The sequence below is a fragment of the Oncorhynchus mykiss genome, chromosome 11 (assembly GCF_013265735.2).
Source record: "Oncorhynchus mykiss isolate Arlee chromosome 11, USDA_OmykA_1.1, whole genome shotgun sequence".
Taxonomy (NCBI): Eukaryota; Metazoa; Chordata; class Actinopteri; order Salmoniformes; family Salmonidae; genus Oncorhynchus; species Oncorhynchus mykiss.
Window position 1 is genome coordinate 42543291 of NC_048575.1, and position 17407 is coordinate 42560697.

General features: G+C 49.2%; 1 protein-coding gene across 2 annotated transcripts in view; it reads right to left on the reverse strand.

Moving 5' to 3' along the window:
• The window catches only part of kiaa0825 (KIAA0825 ortholog), a 166308-nt gene that overhangs the window by 117816 nt on the left and 31085 nt on the right, over positions 1 to 17407 (reverse strand). For both annotated transcript variants that reach the window (XM_021620901.2, XM_036935490.1), the window contains exons 5-7: positions 3420 to 3593; positions 2068 to 2156; positions 1663 to 1887 (exon numbers count right to left, since the gene is read on the reverse strand). In XM_021620901.2, coding sequence (XP_021476576.2) covers positions 1663 to 1887; positions 2068 to 2156; positions 3420 to 3593 — 488 coding nt within the window. The remainder of the gene's footprint in view (positions 1 to 1662; positions 1888 to 2067; positions 2157 to 3419; positions 3594 to 17407) is intronic.

Consider the following 17407-nt stretch of genomic DNA (forward strand, 5'->3'; position numbering starts at 1 on the left):
GAGTGTATAGGCAGCTGAGAGATTGAGGCTACAGGCAGCTGAGAGATTGAGGCTACAGGCAACTGAGAGATTGAGTGTACAGGCAGCTGAGAGATTGAGTGTACAGGCAGCTGAGAGATTGAGTGTACAGGCAGCTGAGAGATTGAGTGTACAGGCAGCTGAGAGATTGAGTGTACAGGCAGGGGTGAATGTAGAAAGAGCAAGCGTTAACGTTGTGCCGTCAAACTAACGGACTTACACAGGTAACTGCTAAAATAATGGAAACACCAACATAAAGTCTCTCAATAGGGCGTTGGGCCACCAAGAGCCGGAACAGCTTCAATGCACCTTGGTATAGAGTGTACAAGTGTCCGGGAGTCTATTGGAGGGATGCGAGGCCACTCTTCCATGAGAAATTCCAGAATTTGGTGTTTTGTTGATGGTAGTGGGAAAACGCTGTCTCAGGCGCTGCTCCAGAATCTCCCGTAAGTGTTCAATTGGTTTGAGAACCGGTGACTGACACACACACACACACACACGCACACACACACGCACACACACACACCCTTTTAACCTAGCCATGTTAGCCAAAATAATGGGCAACTAGGCATTTTTATACATGACCCTAAGCATGATGGGATGTTAATTCTTTAATTAACTCAGGAACCACACTCGTGTGAAAGCACCTGCTTTCAATATCCTGTACTTTGAATCCCTCATTTACTCAAGCGTTTCCTCTATTTTGGCAGTTACCTGTACCTATTTATGGTAATGTGGGCAGTGGAACGAACGGGTCATGCAACTGAAGCTGGGATGAAGCTACAAAGGTATGCATATGAATGAGTGAAATATTGATCGGCTAATGCTTTCGAACCGGCCACATTTCATGCTCGGGTCTTGTATAGTAATTTGCTCTCGCCTCAAACATGCACGCATATGTCAAAAAAAGGGAGACAAAAAAAAAAAAGGTCTCGCCTTTGGTCTCGGTGGGTGCTCCTCAATGCATATGCATGTATAACCTTTGAGCTGAGAGGCTCTCATATTTTAAGCGTTGACCTACACATAAATATGTTGTACAGGTCTTGAGCGGAGACAAAGTCTTGACACTCGTTAGCAACGAGGAGCCAAAACGAGTGTCGGTGTAAAGGGCTAGAGGAGAGGAGGAGGAAATGAAGGAGGAGGAGGAGGAGGAGGAGGAGGGGAGACAACACAGGCTTCTTATGAGGCAAGGACGGACAAAGAGGTTTAGGCCCCAATTTGATCAATTGCAGATAAGGAAAACCGCTGCGGGTTCAATCAAAATGCTTATGGTGTAGCTTATCATAGGTGTTAGCCACATTAAACACACATACCCTACAACCTGGTGAATCAGGAAGAGGATAGGGAGGAAGATAAGGAGAGGACGAGGAGAGAGAGAGATGTGGATGGATGGGAGGGGGGGGGGGGAAAGGTATGAGTGAAGAACACTAATGTAAGAGAGAGACTTGGAGTGGGGGATGATGGTGATGAACGAGAGGGGGGGGTTCATCTTGACCTGAGGAGGAGAGAGGGTTGATCGGTGGGGACTTAAGCAGGACAAAATACTTCTGGGCTGAGGGAAGACAGACAGGGCTGCCTCTGTCACACAGCCTGCTTTTTCTTCACACGGATCACCCACATATTTGTGTTGATCTTTATGCTTACCTTGGCGACCATCTTGGGGCGGTCCCTCTCTGGGCAGGTGAGGGAGGAGTCATCTCTGTGGGGTGTGCTAGTCAGGACCAAGTGGGCGGAGCCAGATGTGTGTGACAGCTCCTCCTGCTGCAGACTCTTGGTGCACACATCCTCCAGCACCACCTTGACACAGTGAGCCATATGGGGCACCAGCTTCCTGAAAGCAGCCCTCCAATCAAACTCCAGAACAATGGCCTACGACCAGGAAGATACAAAAGGTCAAGCAATCAACACGGGGAAAGGGCAAAATGAACATCTAAAGAGACTGATTCGTCAGAAACATGTTCGATCAGGTGATATAGCAGCAGTTGATAGAATAATGGTTTATTGCTCAAGCTGCAGTTCCTCCTCCGAGGCAGCAGAGGGCAGTCTCACCTCCGGACTCTGGAAGAGCGTCTCTGCCGTGGTCTTGCTACCATCGACAGTGGTCATATCCATGTCATCTTTGGTCTTTTTCAATATTCCTATCAACAGAAACAGATATGGATTCCAAATGAGTCTCAACATTGGAATAAGGTCTCAGATGGTCTCAGATGGATGGGTTTGGCCAAATCTCCAAGCCCATAGCTAAGATAAATGAAATGGCCATCAACCTAAAGACAAGGCCATGACATAAACTCATCGATAACGCATATTTTGAGACAATAGGCTATTCGGGAAATATAGCTACTGTATAATTCTTAGAAGTGAAGTCTTTGGCACAAGTATTGCTGAAATGTCCACGATAATATCCCATGGTAAATGGTGGGCAGCATGGATAATGCTTGCATAACTGTACATAAACCAATCAGTAAAAGTGACAAGCAAATGACGACGTGAGCAGTAAATCAAGTTTGAAGTCAAATGCAACAGTGAGCGGTTTATTAGTCTAAATCTGGGGCTTGGAGTTGATGTGAACCCAGATAGAAACGGCCATAACTGGGCTAATCCTTTGAGGGGGTGAGGGGGAGGATAAGACGGGTGTATGGGGGAACAAATTAAAAGGAGCACACATCAAGGCCACGTTTTCCTAATCAGAAGCGGAAAAGTGAGACCCCAGGCGAGGCAATTTAGCCGAAACAAGACCGCGCGGAGCGGAAGAGGGGAGGAAGCAGCCCGCGCGTCACTTTTTGACCTTTAAGCCCATCTGATGAATTTCTGGTAATTAAGCCGTTTGATTGCCTCGAATTAATGATTTGGATAACTGCCCTTTAAAGGCTGTTTACTTCTCTGTAAATCGAGCCTTTCTGCATGTCTTGTTTTTTAATGTAACCTTTATGGAAATTACTACATGCACCAAAAGCTTTCATTTAACTTCCCTGCTCCGGTTCAGAGGGGAAAGAGGAGATGGCTGGCAAAGACTTGTACGGCAACCACGATAATTCCCTGTTAAAAGTGCACATTTAAATAACACATGGAGAATATGCCGTCGGTTTAGACTGTATGTCCAGGCAAGTTACGTGTGCAAAAGCATGCAATGTTGTTGTTTGGTGTTCTGTGTGCATGTGTTGGAGTAGACTTGTCTCAGCCTGATGTGCAAAGAGACCTCTTCTTCTGAACATCATGTGCTCTCTCTCTCTCTCTCTCTCTCTCTCTCTCTCTCTCTATAAGGATACCTGCCATCAGTCTCATCAGTGGAGACTGTTGCGAAGGATGTGACATCACTGTTGCAGTCTATATTCACAGTTCACGCAGACATGCACTGGTGTTTGTGTATGTGTGTGTGTGTTTCTGTAGCGGTTGTGTACCTCTCACACTGCAGGGAGTCTCCCCAGCACAGTTGATGAATGCCAGTTGAGTGGCCAGCTCGTCCACTTGGCTCTCCAGGCCCAGCAGAGTGCAGGCTAGCTGGGTCAGGACCCTCAGCTGGTGAGATGTTAGGCTGAAGTTCCTGTCTCTCCTGGGGGGCAGCTCCAGAGGCGCTGTGGTGGACGAGGTTACACAGAGAAAACAACCACTTTAGCCGATCTGTCACTAGCAGGCTGTCATTTCATATTACAGGATTATTCAACCTCATGTGGTATTCCACACACGCACACCCTCACAAACACACTCACACAGACGCACGCACGCCCGCATGCACACACACCTCCACTCCATCATATCACACCCTCTACCACCTTAGTATAACCTTACACCCCCCTATGAATATCGATTCCCGCACAATTCCCAGCACTCCAACAACAACAAAAAAAGGAAAAACTTTCTCCTAACGAAGTCACACATCCTCGGCACAAACTTTTCCTCTCCCCCTAACCCGCGGATGACCCCCCTCAGCAAATATGGATTTCCCATTTCTGAAGCTGCCAAACCCATCACCCAGGGGATGTTCCGCATTAAGCCAAAGAATGGGCGGCGATGAAATGTGTTGCTGTACTCCCAGACACATGAACAAATACTTTTGTGTGTCTGCTTAAACGAGTTCCTCCACTGCAAAAGCATTTGGGAATGGATCAGCGCGGCATTAGCCATCGTTAGAAAAGCATGGCCATGATTGAGTGTGGAGAAAAAAAAAGAAGAGGCTTCCAATAATTGCGACACTATTGCCTCTAGATCCTAATGTCATTTTGTCACATTGTTAAACAAAATGGGAAAATATGACAACACACTCATTCCCTCGTCTCCAGGCTTAATCATGCACGAGAGTGTGTGTCGGGACTGGTAAATATCTTTATTTGTGGAGGGCTTTCGCCTTGCATTTGCACGCGTCACTCTTCCTAGATGATTATCCCAGTGCTCCGCTGGTCACCTTGCAACAATATTCATGCTTCAAATGTGCGTGTTGGTATGTGCAAGTACGTGTGTATGCCTGCAGTGTGTGCATGTGTGCGTGCGTGTGTTTGTGTGTGTATGAGAGTGTGATTAAGCAGCATAGGCCCATGGCTCTGCAGCTCCTCAGTAATTGTTTCCAGTGGGAGTCGACGACCTGGCTGACACACACACACACACACGCGCACGCACACACACACACGCACACGCACGCACACACACACACACACACACACACACACACACACACACACACACACACACACACGCTCGCACCCGTCACTCGCTCTGTACAGGTTGAGAGACAGAGAGACAGCACCTACAGCCAGGGAGCTCACTGAGACTCTTAGCAAGGAGTTAGTCAGTGTCATGATGGGTAATTAACAATAAACTGGTCGTACATACATCTAAAAACCAAAAGCATTGTATACGGTTCAAAGCATTCTCTTAGACCTGAACCTTAACTGGAGTTGTACATAAAAGGTGTGACAATTGAGCAAGTTGAGGGAAGCTAAACTCCTGGGTTTAACATTGGACGGTCAATTATCATGGTCAAGTCATATTGACAAAGTTATTGTGACGATGTGGAGGGGTTTTTTACACAAAAAAATCAACTGTACTAGTTGTTCAGGCTCTGGTGTTGTCCCATCTTGATTACTGTCCGGTAGTATGGTGAGGTGCAGCAAGGAAAGACCTAGCAAAGCTGCAGCCGGCTCAAAACACATCATGCCGTTAACTGCACACACAGAACGAACATCAACCACATGCATGATAGTCTTTCATGGTTGTGGGTTGAGGAGAAATGGACTACTTATTTTCTAGTCTTTTTAAGAAACATTTGTGTGTTGAAAATGCCTAACCATCTAATCTATTTGCATACACGTCAAACAGACATATAGTGTGTTCAGAAAGTATTCACACCCCTTGACTTTTCCCACATTCAATCAATCAATCAAATTTATTTTATATAGCCCTTCGTACATCAGCTGATATCTCAAAGTGCTGTACAGAAACCCAGCCTAAAACCCCAAACAGCAAGCAATGCAGGTGAAGAAGCACGGTGGCTAGGAAAAACTCCCTAGAAAGGCCAAAACCTAGGAAGAAACCTAGAGAGGAACCAGGCTATGTGGGGTGGCCAGTCCTCTTCTGGCTGTGCCGGGTGGAGATTATAACAAAACATGGTCAAGATGTTCAAATGTTCATAAATGACCAGCATGGTCGAATAATAATAAGGCAGAATAGTTGAAACTGGAGCAGCAGCACAGTCAGGTGGACTGGGGACAGCAAGGAGTCATCATGTCAGGTATTCCTGGGGCATGGTCCTAGGGCTCAGGTCCTCCGAGAGAGAGAAAGAAAGAGAGAATTAGAGAGAGCATATGTGGGATGGCCAGTCCTCTTCTGGCTGTGCCGGGTGGAGATTATAACAGAACATGGCCAAGATGTTCAAATGTTCATAAATGATCAGCATGGTCGAATAATAATAAGGCAGAACAGTTGAAACTGGAGCAGCAGCACAGCCAGGTGGACTGGGGACAGCAAGGAGTCATCATGTCAGGTAGTCCTGGGGCATGGTCCTAGGGCTCAGGTCCTCCGAGAGAGAGAAAGAGAGAAGGAGAGAATTAGAGAACGCACACTTAGATTCACACAGGACACCGAATAGGACAGGAGAAGTACTCCAGATATAACAAACTGACCCTAGCCCCCCGACACATAAACTACTGCAGCATAAATACTGGAGGCTGAGACAGGAGGGGTCAGGAGACACTGTGGCCCACTCCGAGGACACCCCCGGACAGGGCCAAACAGGAAGGATATAACCCCACCCACTTTGCCAAAGCACAGCCCCCACACCACTAGAGGGATATCTTCAACCACCAACTTACCATCCTGAGACAAGGCTGAGTATAGCCCACAAAGACCTCCGCCACCGCACAACTTAAGGGGGGGGGGGGGGGGGGGGCGCCAACCCAGACAGGATGACCACATCAGTGACTCAACCCACTCAGGTGACGCACCTCCTCCAGGGACGGCATGAGAGAGCCCCAGTAAAGCCAGTGACTCAGCCCCTGTAATAGGGTTAGAGGCAGAGAATCCCAGTGGAAAGAGGGGAACCGGCCAGGCAGAGACAGCAAGGGTGGTTCGTTGCTCCAGAGCCTTTCCGTTCACCCTCCCACTCCTGGGCCAGACTACACTCAATCATATGACCCACTGAAGAGATGAGTCTTCAGTAGAGACTTAAAGGTTGAGACCGAGTTTGCGTCTCTGACATGGGTAGGCAGACCGTTCCATAAAAATGGAGCTCTATAGGAGAAAGCCCTGCCTCCAGCTGTTTGCTTAAAAATTCTAGGGACAATTAGGAGGCCTGCGTCTTGTGACCGTAGCGTACGTGTAGGTATGTACGGCAGGACCAAATCAGAGAGATAGATAGGAGCAAGCCCATGTAATGCTTTGTAGGTTACACAACATTTTGTTGTGTAATAATTCAAAATGGATTACATTTAGAGGTTGTGTCACTGGGCAACACCCATTACCCCATAATGTCAAAGTTGTCACTGTCACGACTCCGACCGAAGGTGGCTCCCCTTCCCGTTCGGGTGGCGCTCGGCGGTCGTCGTCGCCGGCCTACTAGCTGCCACTGATTATTTCCTCCCCCTCCCTTATGTGTTCATTGAGTGCACCTGTTTTGAATTCTGTATAATTAGTGAGGCTTTATTTAGTCAGCCGGCCCGCCTGGTTCCTTGTGCGGGATTAATTATTGTGACCTTCTGTGTTGTGTAAACTTGTGTGCACGTCTGTGAGTTACGTGCTTTCCCATTTCGTGGGTCTTTTCTGGACCGTTTAAGTCCCCTTGTTTGGGGCGTTTGTTTTGTTTACGCCCTGTGTTTTCGTGGGGTTGGCTTATGTTCACCGTTGTGGTGCATTAAAATAGCACTCCCCTGAACTCTCTGCTTCCTGCGCCTGACTTCTCACCCACTACACTCAGAACGTTACAGAATCCCGCACCCTGAGGAATGGAGTCAGCAGGAGCAACAGCCAATCCCCTCCCATCGATGGAGGAAAGGGTTCTACATCATACCACCGTTCTCCATCGGATCGGAACGGCTATGGATCAAGTGATGGAGAGAATGGACCGATGGGAGAGAAGTGGTCTCCTCTCTCCACCTTCGGCTCCCCCCCCTCAGGACTCCCCATCTCCCGACTCCAGCACCCTCCGTCTTACGCTCCCGAGGGTCTATGATGGAGCGGCGGCGGGGTGCCAGGGGTTCTTACTCCAGCTGGAACGGTACCTAGCCACCGTCAGACCCACTCCCTCGGGAGCGGAGAGGGTGAGTGTCCTCATCTCCTGTCTCACGGGTCGTGCTCTGGAGTGGGCGAACGCAGTCTGGAATGGCCCAGACTCAGCGAAGGAGCACTACCCAGAGTTTTCCCGCCGCTTCCGCGCAGTGTTTGACCACCCTCCAGATGGCCGAGCAGCGGGAGAGCGACTATTCCATCTCCGGCAGGAGAAGAGGAGCGCCCAGGATTACGCGTTGGAGTTCCGGACCTTGGCAGCAGGATCTGGGTGGAACGACAGGGCTCTTATCGACCATTACCGGTGTAGTCTCCGGGAGGACGTCCGCAGGGAGCTAGCGTGTCGGGACACCGCTCTTTCCCTGGATGAGCTAATTGACATGTCCATCCGACTGGACAATCTGCTGGCTGCCCGCGGGCGTTCGGAGAGGGTCCTGTGTGTTCCACCACCCAGCACCGTCACTCCCGTTCCGATGGAGTTGGGAGGGACTGTGCCGAGGGGTACCGGAGGAGGAGGCTCCCTCTGCACCAGCTGTGGTCGGAGAGGACACACGGCCGATCGGTGCTGGGGGGGTCCGTCTGGGAGTCGAGATGGCAGGCGGAACATTTCTCGATCACCCCAGGTGAGTCAGCACCAAACTCACCCAGAACCCCCTGTTGGTCACATGTTTGTCTTGATTTTTTTCCTTAAATTTTTCCCCTCTTCCCAGCATAGGGCGCTAGTCGATTCAGGCGCAGCTGGGAACTTTATGGATCGCGGACTCGCTATTAAATTAGGTGTTCCGCTTGTGCCGATAGATTCTCCCTTTCCCGTGCACTCCCTAGATAGCCGGCCATTAGGGTCAGGGGTGGTCAGGGAGACCACGGTTCCACTGGACATGGTAACGCAGGGGAATCATAGGGAGCGTATCAGTCTCTACATTATTGATGCGCCTGCGTTTCCAGTGGTGCTAGGGATTCCCTGGCTGGCCCGGCACAATCCTAAAATTTCGTGGAGACAGGGGGTTCTCCAGGGGTGGTCAGAGGAGTGTTCTGGAAGGTGTCTGGGAGTTTCCATCGGTGCCACGTCGGTGGAGAGTCCAGACCAGGGTCCCACGGTGTGCATTCCCCCCGAGTATGCCGATTTGGCAATCGCTTTCAGTAAAAAGAAGGCGACTAAATTACCACCACATCGACCGGGAAGGGATTGTGCGATAGATCTCCAGGTAGACGCTGCGCTTCCCAAGAGTCACGTGTACCCATTATCCCAGGAGGAGACGTTGGCTATGGAGACATATATCACGGAGTCTCTGGGACAGGGGTACATTCGGTCCTCCATCTCACCCGTCTCCTCGAGTTTCTTTTTTGTGAGGAAAAAGGAGGGAGGTTTGCGTCCGTGTATTGATTATAGAGGTCTAAATGCCATCACGGTGGGATTCAGCTACCCACTACCTCTCATTGCTACGGCAGTGGAATCATTTCAGGGAGCGCAGTTCTTCACAAAATTGGATCTCAGGAGCGGGTATAGCCTGGTGCGTATTCGGAAGGGAGACGAGTGGAAAACCGCATTTAGTACCACATCGGGCCACTATGAGTACTGCGTCATGCCGTATGGGTTAAAGAATGCTCCAGCCGTTTTTCAATCCTTTGTAGACGATATTCTCAGGGACCTGCACAGGCAGGGAGTAGTTGTTTATATCGATGATATTCTGATCTACTCAGCCACTCACGCCGCGCATGTGTCTCTGGTACGCAGGGTGCTTGGTAGACTGCTGGAGCATGACCTATACGTCAAGGCTGAGAAGTGTGTGTTCTCCAAACGAGCCGTCTCCTTTCTGGGTTATCGCATTTCCACCTCGGGGGTGGAGATGGAGGGTGACCGCAGTAAGGCCGTGCGTAATTGGCCGACTCCGACCACGGTAAAAGAGGTGCAGCGGTTTTTGGGTTTTGCCAACTACTACCGGAGGTTTATCCGGGGTTTTGGCCAGGTAGCGGCTCCAATTACCTCACTGCTGAAGGGGGGTCCGGTGTGGTTGCGGTGGTCAGCAGAGGCGGACGGAGCTTTCAACAAGTTGAAGGCGCTGTTCACGGATGCACCCGTGTTGGCCCATCCGGACCCCTCTCTAGCATTCATAGTGGAGGTGGATGCGTCCGAGGCTGGGGTGGGTGCCGTGCTATCACAGCGCTCGGGTACGCCACCAAAACTCCGCCCCTGCGCTTTCTTCTCGAGGAAGCTCAGCCCAGCGGAGCGTAACTATGATGTGGGTGACCGGGAGTTGTTAGCGGTGGTCAGGGCTCTGAAGGTGTGGAGACACTGGCTTGAGGGGGCTAAGCACCCCTTTCTCATCTGGACCGACCACCAAAATCTGGAGTATATTCGGGCAGCTAGGAGACTGAACCCGCGTCAGGCAAGGTGGGCCATATTTTTTACCCGATTCCGGTTCACTTTATCGTATAGACCGGGCTCCCAGAACGTGAAAGCGGATGCACTGTCCCGCCTTTACGACACAGAGGATAGGTCCACCGAACCTACTCCCATCCTTCCCGCCTCAAAGCTGATAGCACCGGTGGTATGGGAGGTGGACTCGGACATCGAGCGGGCGTTACGGGCTGAACCCGCGCCTCCTCAGTGTCCGGCGGGGCAGAAGTACGTGCCGCTTGGTGTTCGGGACCAACTGATTCGGTGGGCTCACGTCCTACCCTCCTCGGGTCACCCTGGGGTGAGGAGGACAATAGGAAGCCTTCGGGGGAGGTATTGGTGGCCTACCTTGGCTAGGGACGTTAAGGTTTATGTCTCCTCCTGTTCAGTATGCGCCCAGAGTAAGGCTCCTAGGCACCTTCCTAGAGGGAAGTTACAACCCCTCCCCGTTCCACAACGGCCATGGTCACATCTATCCGTAGACTTCCTGACCGATCTTCCCCCGTCTCAGGGGAACACCACGGTTCTGGTGATTGTGGATCGGTTCTCTAAGTCCTGCCGTCTCCTCCCGTTGCCCGGTATCCCTACAGCCCTACAGACTGCGGAGGCATTATTCACCCACGTCTTCCGGCACTACGGGGTGCCGGAGGACATCGTTTCTGATCGGGGCCCCCAGTTCACGTCCCGAGTATGGAGGGCGTTCATGGAGCGTCTGGGGGTCTCGGTCAGCCTGACCTCCGGTTATCACCCCGAAAGTAATGGGCAGGTGGAGAGAGTAAACCAGGAGGTGGGTAGGTTTCTGCGGTCGTACTGCCAGGACCGGCCAGGGGAGTGGGCGAGGTACATCCCCTGGGCCGAAATGGCCCAGAACTCACTACGCCACTCCTCTACTAATGTGTCCCCTTTTCAGTGTGTGTTGGGGTACCAGCCGGTCCTGGCACCGTGGCATCCGAGCCAGACCGAGGCTCCTGCGGTGGAGGAATGGGTGCAGCGCTCCAAAGAGACCTGGAGGGCCGTCCGGGAATCCCTTCAACAAGCTAGTGGACGGCAGAAAAGGAGTGCTGACCGCCACCGCAGTGAGGCCCCCGTGTTTGTACCGGGGGACAGGGTCTGGCTCTCGACCCGAAACCTGCCCCTCCGCTTGCCCTGCCGGAAGCTTGGGCCGCAGTGTGTAGGGCCTTTCAAAGTCCTGAGGAGAATAAACGAGGTGTGTTATCGATTACAACTCCCTTCCTATTATCGTATTAACCCCTCGTTTCATGTGTCTCTCCTCAGGCCGGTGGTAGCTGGTCCCCTACAGGACGGTGAGGTGCCGGAGGTCCCTCCTCCCCCTCTGGACATCGAGGGGTCCCCGGTGTATACGATACGGGTCATTCTGGACTCGAGACGCCGGGTGAGGGGCCTGCAGTACCTCGTGGACTGGGAGGGGTACGGTCCGGAGGAGAGGTGCTGGGTACCGGTGGGGGACATTTTGGATCCGTCAATGTTGAGGGATTTCCATCGCCTCCATCCGGAGCGCCCTGCGCCTCGTCCTCCGGGTCGACCTCGAGGCCGGTGTCGGCGCGCTGCGGGAGCCGCGCGTCAAGGGGGGGGTACTGTCACGACTCCGACCGAAGGTGGCTCCCCTTCCCGTTCGGGTGGCGCTCGGCGGTCGTCGTCGCCGGCCTACTAGCTGCCACTGATTATTTCCTCCCCCTCCCTTATGTGTTCATTGAGTGCACCTGTTTTGAATTCTGTATAATTAGTGAGGCTTTATTTAGTCAGCCGGCCCGCCTGGTTCCTTGTGCGGGATTAATTATTGTGACCTTCTGTGTTGTGTAAACTTGTGTGCACGTCTGTGAGTTACGTGCTTTCCCATTTCGTGGGTCTTTTCTGGACCGTTTAAGTCCCCCTGTTTGGGGCGTTTGTTTTGTTTACGCCCTGTGTTTTCGTGGGGTTGGCTTATGTTCACCGTTGTGGTGCATTAAAATAGCACTCCCCTGAACTCTCTGCTTCCTGCGCCTGACTTCTCACCCACTACACTCAGAACGTTACAGTCACGCCCTGGCCATAGAGAGGCTTTTATTCTCTATTTTAGTTAGGCCAGGGTGTGACTAGGGTGGGCATTCTGGTTTCTTTATTTTGATGTTTTCCATTTCTTTGTGTTTGGCCGTGTGTGGTTCTCAATCAGAGGCAGCTGTCTATCGTTGGCTCTGATTGAGAATCATACTTAGGTAGCCTTTTTCCCACCTGGGTTTGTGGGTAGTTGTTTTCTGTATAGTTTTAGTTACCTTACAGAACGGTTTGTTTCTCCCTTTGTTATTTTAGTTCTAGTGTTGAGATTTAAATAAATATCATGAACACGTGCTGCGCTTTGGTCCTTCTTCATCAGACGAGCTTTACAAAAGTGAAATTATGTTTTTTAGAAATGTTTGCTAATTATTTAAAAATGAAAAGCTGAAATGTCTTGAGTCAATAAGTATTCAATCCCTTTGTTATGGCAAGCCTAAATAAGTTCTGGAGTAAACATTTGCTTAACAAGTCACATAATAAATTGATGGACTCACTCTGTTTGCAATAACAGTGTTTAACATGATTTTTGAATAACTACCTCATCTTTGTGCCCTACACATACAGTACAATTATCTGTAAGGTCCCTCAGTCAAGCAATGAATTTCAAACACAGATTCAACCACACAAACTAGGGAGGTTTTCCAATGCCTCGTTAAGAAGGGCACCTATTGGAAGATGGGGGGAACAAATTGAATATCCCTTTGAGCATGGTAAAGTTATTGCACTTTGGATGGTGTATTAATAGTCCCAGTCACTACAAAGATACACGTGTCCTTGTAAGGGGTGCGTGTTGGTGTCAGGGAAGTCAGGCACAGGAGAACATACTTGGTATAAACGGAGTAATTTAACTTCTTTGGGGTACCCCCCACCTTCTTCTTAATTTCTGCCTAAAGACATATCCTAATCTAACTGCCTGTAGCTCAGGCCCAGAGGCAAGGATATGCATATTCTTGGTATCATTTGAAAGGAAACACTCTGAATTTTGTGGAAATGTGAATTGAATGTAGGAGAATATAACACAATATATCTGGTAGAAGAAAATACAAGGAAATAAACATACATTTTCTGTTTTTTATTGTTGCTGCATCATCTTTCAAATGACCAAGAACAGCCAAACATACATATAGGATGCTGGGGGTGGTTTAAATGAAGAACATAAGATGGCAACAATAGCTGAGCAAAGTTTTAGACAGATGACTTCAAAAATGAGCGAGCTACATGAAGACACCCAGGTGTCCCACACAAATGTACCCACATGTACCCAAGTGGCCGAATTGGTACAGTGATACATTTTGATGGAAAGAACTATATACAAAATACATAAATGCTATTCTAACACCCCCCCCCCCCCCCCTCAAAAAAAAGAAATATATATATACACTGCTCAAAAAAAAAAGGGAACACTTAAACAACACAATGTAACTCAAAGTCAATCACACTTCTGTGAAATCAAACTGTCCACTTAGGAAGCAACACTGATTGACAATACATTTCACATGCTGTTGTGCAAATGGAATAGACAACAGGTGGAAATTATAGGCATTTAGCAAGACACCCCCAATAAAGGAGTGGTTCTGCAGGTAGGGGCCACAGACCACTTCTCAGTTCCTATGCTTCCTGGCTGATGTTTTGGTCACTTTTGAATGCTGGCGGTGCTTTCACTTTAGTGGTAGCATGAGACGGAGTCTACAACCCACACAAGTGGCTCAGGTAGTGCAGCTCATCCAGGATGGCACATCAATGCGAGATGTGGCAAGAAGGTTTGCTGTGTCTGTCAGAGTAGTGTCCAGAGCATGGAGGTGCTATCAGGAGACAGGCCAGTACATCAGGAGACATGGAGGAGGCCGTAGGAGGGCAACAACCCAGCAGCAGGACCGCTACCTCCGCCTTTGTGCAAGGAGGAGCTGGAGGAGCACTGCCAGAGCCCTGCAAAATGACCTCCAGCAGGCCACAAATGTGCATGTGTCTGCTCAAACGGTCAGAAACAGACTCCATGAGGGTGGTATGAGGGCCCGACGTCCACCGGTGGGGGTTGTGCTTACAGCCCAACACCGTGCAGGGTGTTTGGCATTTGCCAGAGAACACCAAGATTGGCAAATTCGCCACTGGCACCCTGTGCTCTTCACAGATGAAAGCAGGTTCACACTGAGCACATGTGACAGACGTGACAGTCTGGAGACGCCTTGGAGAACGTTCTGCTGCCTGCAACATCCTCCAGCATGACCGGTTTGGCGGTGGGTCAGTCATGGTGCACAGCCCTCCATGTGCTCGCCAGAGGTAGCCTCACTGCCATTAGGTACCGAGATGAGATCCTCAGACCCCTTGTGAGACCATATGCTGGAGTGGTTGGCCCTGGGTTCCTCCTAATGCAAGACAATGCTAGACCTCATGTGGCTGGAGTGTGTCAGCAGTTCCTGCAAGAGGAAGGCATTGATGCTATGGACTGGCCCGCCCGTTCCCCAGACCTGAATCCAATTGAGCACATCTGGGACATCATGTCTCGCTCCATCCACCAACGCCACGTTGCACCACAGACTGTCCAGGAGTTGGCGGATGCTTTAGTCCAGGTCTGGGAGGAGATCCCTCAGGAGACCATCCGCCACCTCATCAGGAGCATGCCCAGGCGTTGTAGGGAGGTCATACAGGCACGTGGAGGCCACACACACTACTGAGCCTCATTTTGACTTGTTTTAAGGACATTACATCAAAGTTGGATCAGCCTGTAGTGTGGTTTTCCACTTTAATTTTGAGTGTGACTCCAAATCCAGACCTCCATGGGTTGATAAATTTGATTTCCATTGATCATTTTTGTGTGATTTTGTTGTCAGCACATTCAACTATGTAAAGAAAAAAGTATTTAATAAGAATATTTCATTCATTCAGATCTAGGATGTGTTATTTTAGTGTTCCCTTTATTTCTTTGAGCATAATATATATATATTTATTTTTTTACATATATATATTTTATATATATATATATATATATATATATATATATATATATATATATATATAACAAATATATATATAATAATAATAATAAAACAAACAATTAACAAGGGTAACTATTTACATATTTTCTATTTACAATATTGTGAAGACCTTCAGTCCTCTTCACAATATTTTGCTGCTGGTGCCATGGCCCATAGCAATCTCTTTCTGCTGTAAAGCAAAGGCTTACTGAACAGGTGGTGCAGGTGATGTCGTTGGGGCATTTCCTGTGACAAAGGGCACAACGACGTCTCCCGACTTTGCCCTTTTTGCCCTGAAGCACATTCATGCCTGCAGAGATGAATCTGGGCAGGTGAACACCACTGGTTGGAGCAGAAGGGACAGAGGTAGAGGGGACAGAAGGTGCTACAGTGGACTTGCTGTAGCTAGCAAGCTCCTGGATGAGCAGCTCCCTGAAGGCTAGCTGTGAGATGGGGAGCTGTCCACAGCTCTTAGCCATTTCCTTCTGGAGGATGAAGGCATTCACCACAGCAATGTCAATGAGATGATAGAAAAATGTATTGTACCATTTCATGGTCTTGTGGAGAACATTGTAGTCTCCTATCAGTGCATCTGACAGGTCCACACCTCCCATGCTCTTGTTGTAGTCCTTCACAGCAGCTGGAATGGGGACATTATTTGTGGTCCATGCCCCGCTACCGTCCTTCACACGCCTGACGAAGTGATCTCCACTGAAGGACTTGTGGATACTGGAGCACATGACCACCTCTCTGGTGTCCATCCACAAAGAGCAGGCCATCTTCACGGATCCATCACATGGTACCCTGCTCAGCCCGCTTAGGCATGTAGTTCACCTTTGTCTTTGGAAAGCCCACTCTGTTGGTCCGAATGGTGCCACAAGCCCACATATCCCGCTTCCTCACCTCTGTAAACAGGGCAGGGCTTGTGTAGAAGTTGTGCACAAACAGTTTGTAGCCCTTCCCCAGCAGTTGTAAATCCAATAACTCCATAACGGAATCATAACTCAGTCCATTACCGGTAGCAAAACTGTTTTTCCCCTCATAAACAAAAAAAATGCAAGTGTAGGCACACACAGAATCAGCCAAAACAAACAGTTTGTAACCCCATTTGGTTGGTTTGTTACGCATGTATTGTTTGAGGCTGATTCTGGCCTTTGAGGCTACCATCCTCTCATCGATGGACAGGTTTTGGGTGGGCTGAAAATAGGTCTTGCAGGCCTCAACGATGTTGGGGTAGAGAGGTTTGATTTTGCACAGCCTATCAAAACTTGCTGTGCCTCTCTTCTTGTCATTCTCCCCATCAACTTCTGGGTCACTGATGTGAAGCGCCCGTGAGATAGTCAGAAACCTTTTACAAGACATGGCAGTCATGGGGAAAGGCAGTTGATAGAGAGCTGACGTTTTCCAGTAGTCCCTTAGAGTTTTCAACTTCACCAGCCCCATGTAAATGACCATTGAAAAGTAGCAGAAAAGGTCTGACATGGAAATGGTCTTCCATGCCTCTTTCTTTCTTTCCTGCTTCTTAGCCCCGTACTTATTGGTGTTCGCCACCAGGGAGCCAACAACTGACGAGGTGAAAAACAGTTGAAAAAGTTGAAGGGGGCTGTACTTTGCAGTCATGTCTAGTTGAGGTCCTGGCTGCCTTTTGGGTCTAAAAACTGGTGGATTTGGTTCCACATCATCTTCTAACACAGAGTGCCAATGATCCTCTGGCCCTCTGTCTGCAGGTTTCTCTCTTCCCCACCTCCTCTTCTATGTCACTGACTTCACATCTCTAGATGGCCAGGTAGGTGTGGAGCCGGAGACAGCGGGGGTCCGGCTGGATGAACCAGCTTCAGAGGGAGATGGACACCTAGACATTGGCGGCTCATAATCAGAATCACTGCCACTGTCAAATATATTTTTTTAAATCAGTAACAATACTTTCACGTATGAGCCCTGTATCAACACGTAAAATAAACAGATATATATATAGAGTACAGGGAACATAATCACTATGGTGAAGAGCTGTTCCATTCCATGTTTATGTAAAATACATTTTGAAAATATATCACACACACACACACACACACACACACACACACACACACACACACACACACACACACACACACACACACACACACACACACACACACACACACACACAATTTCATTACAGATTATATTTTTATATATTGCAAATAAAATAAAATCTCAAATGAATAATATTTGATATTATTAATTTCAAACAATGACATTAGCATTAGAATTT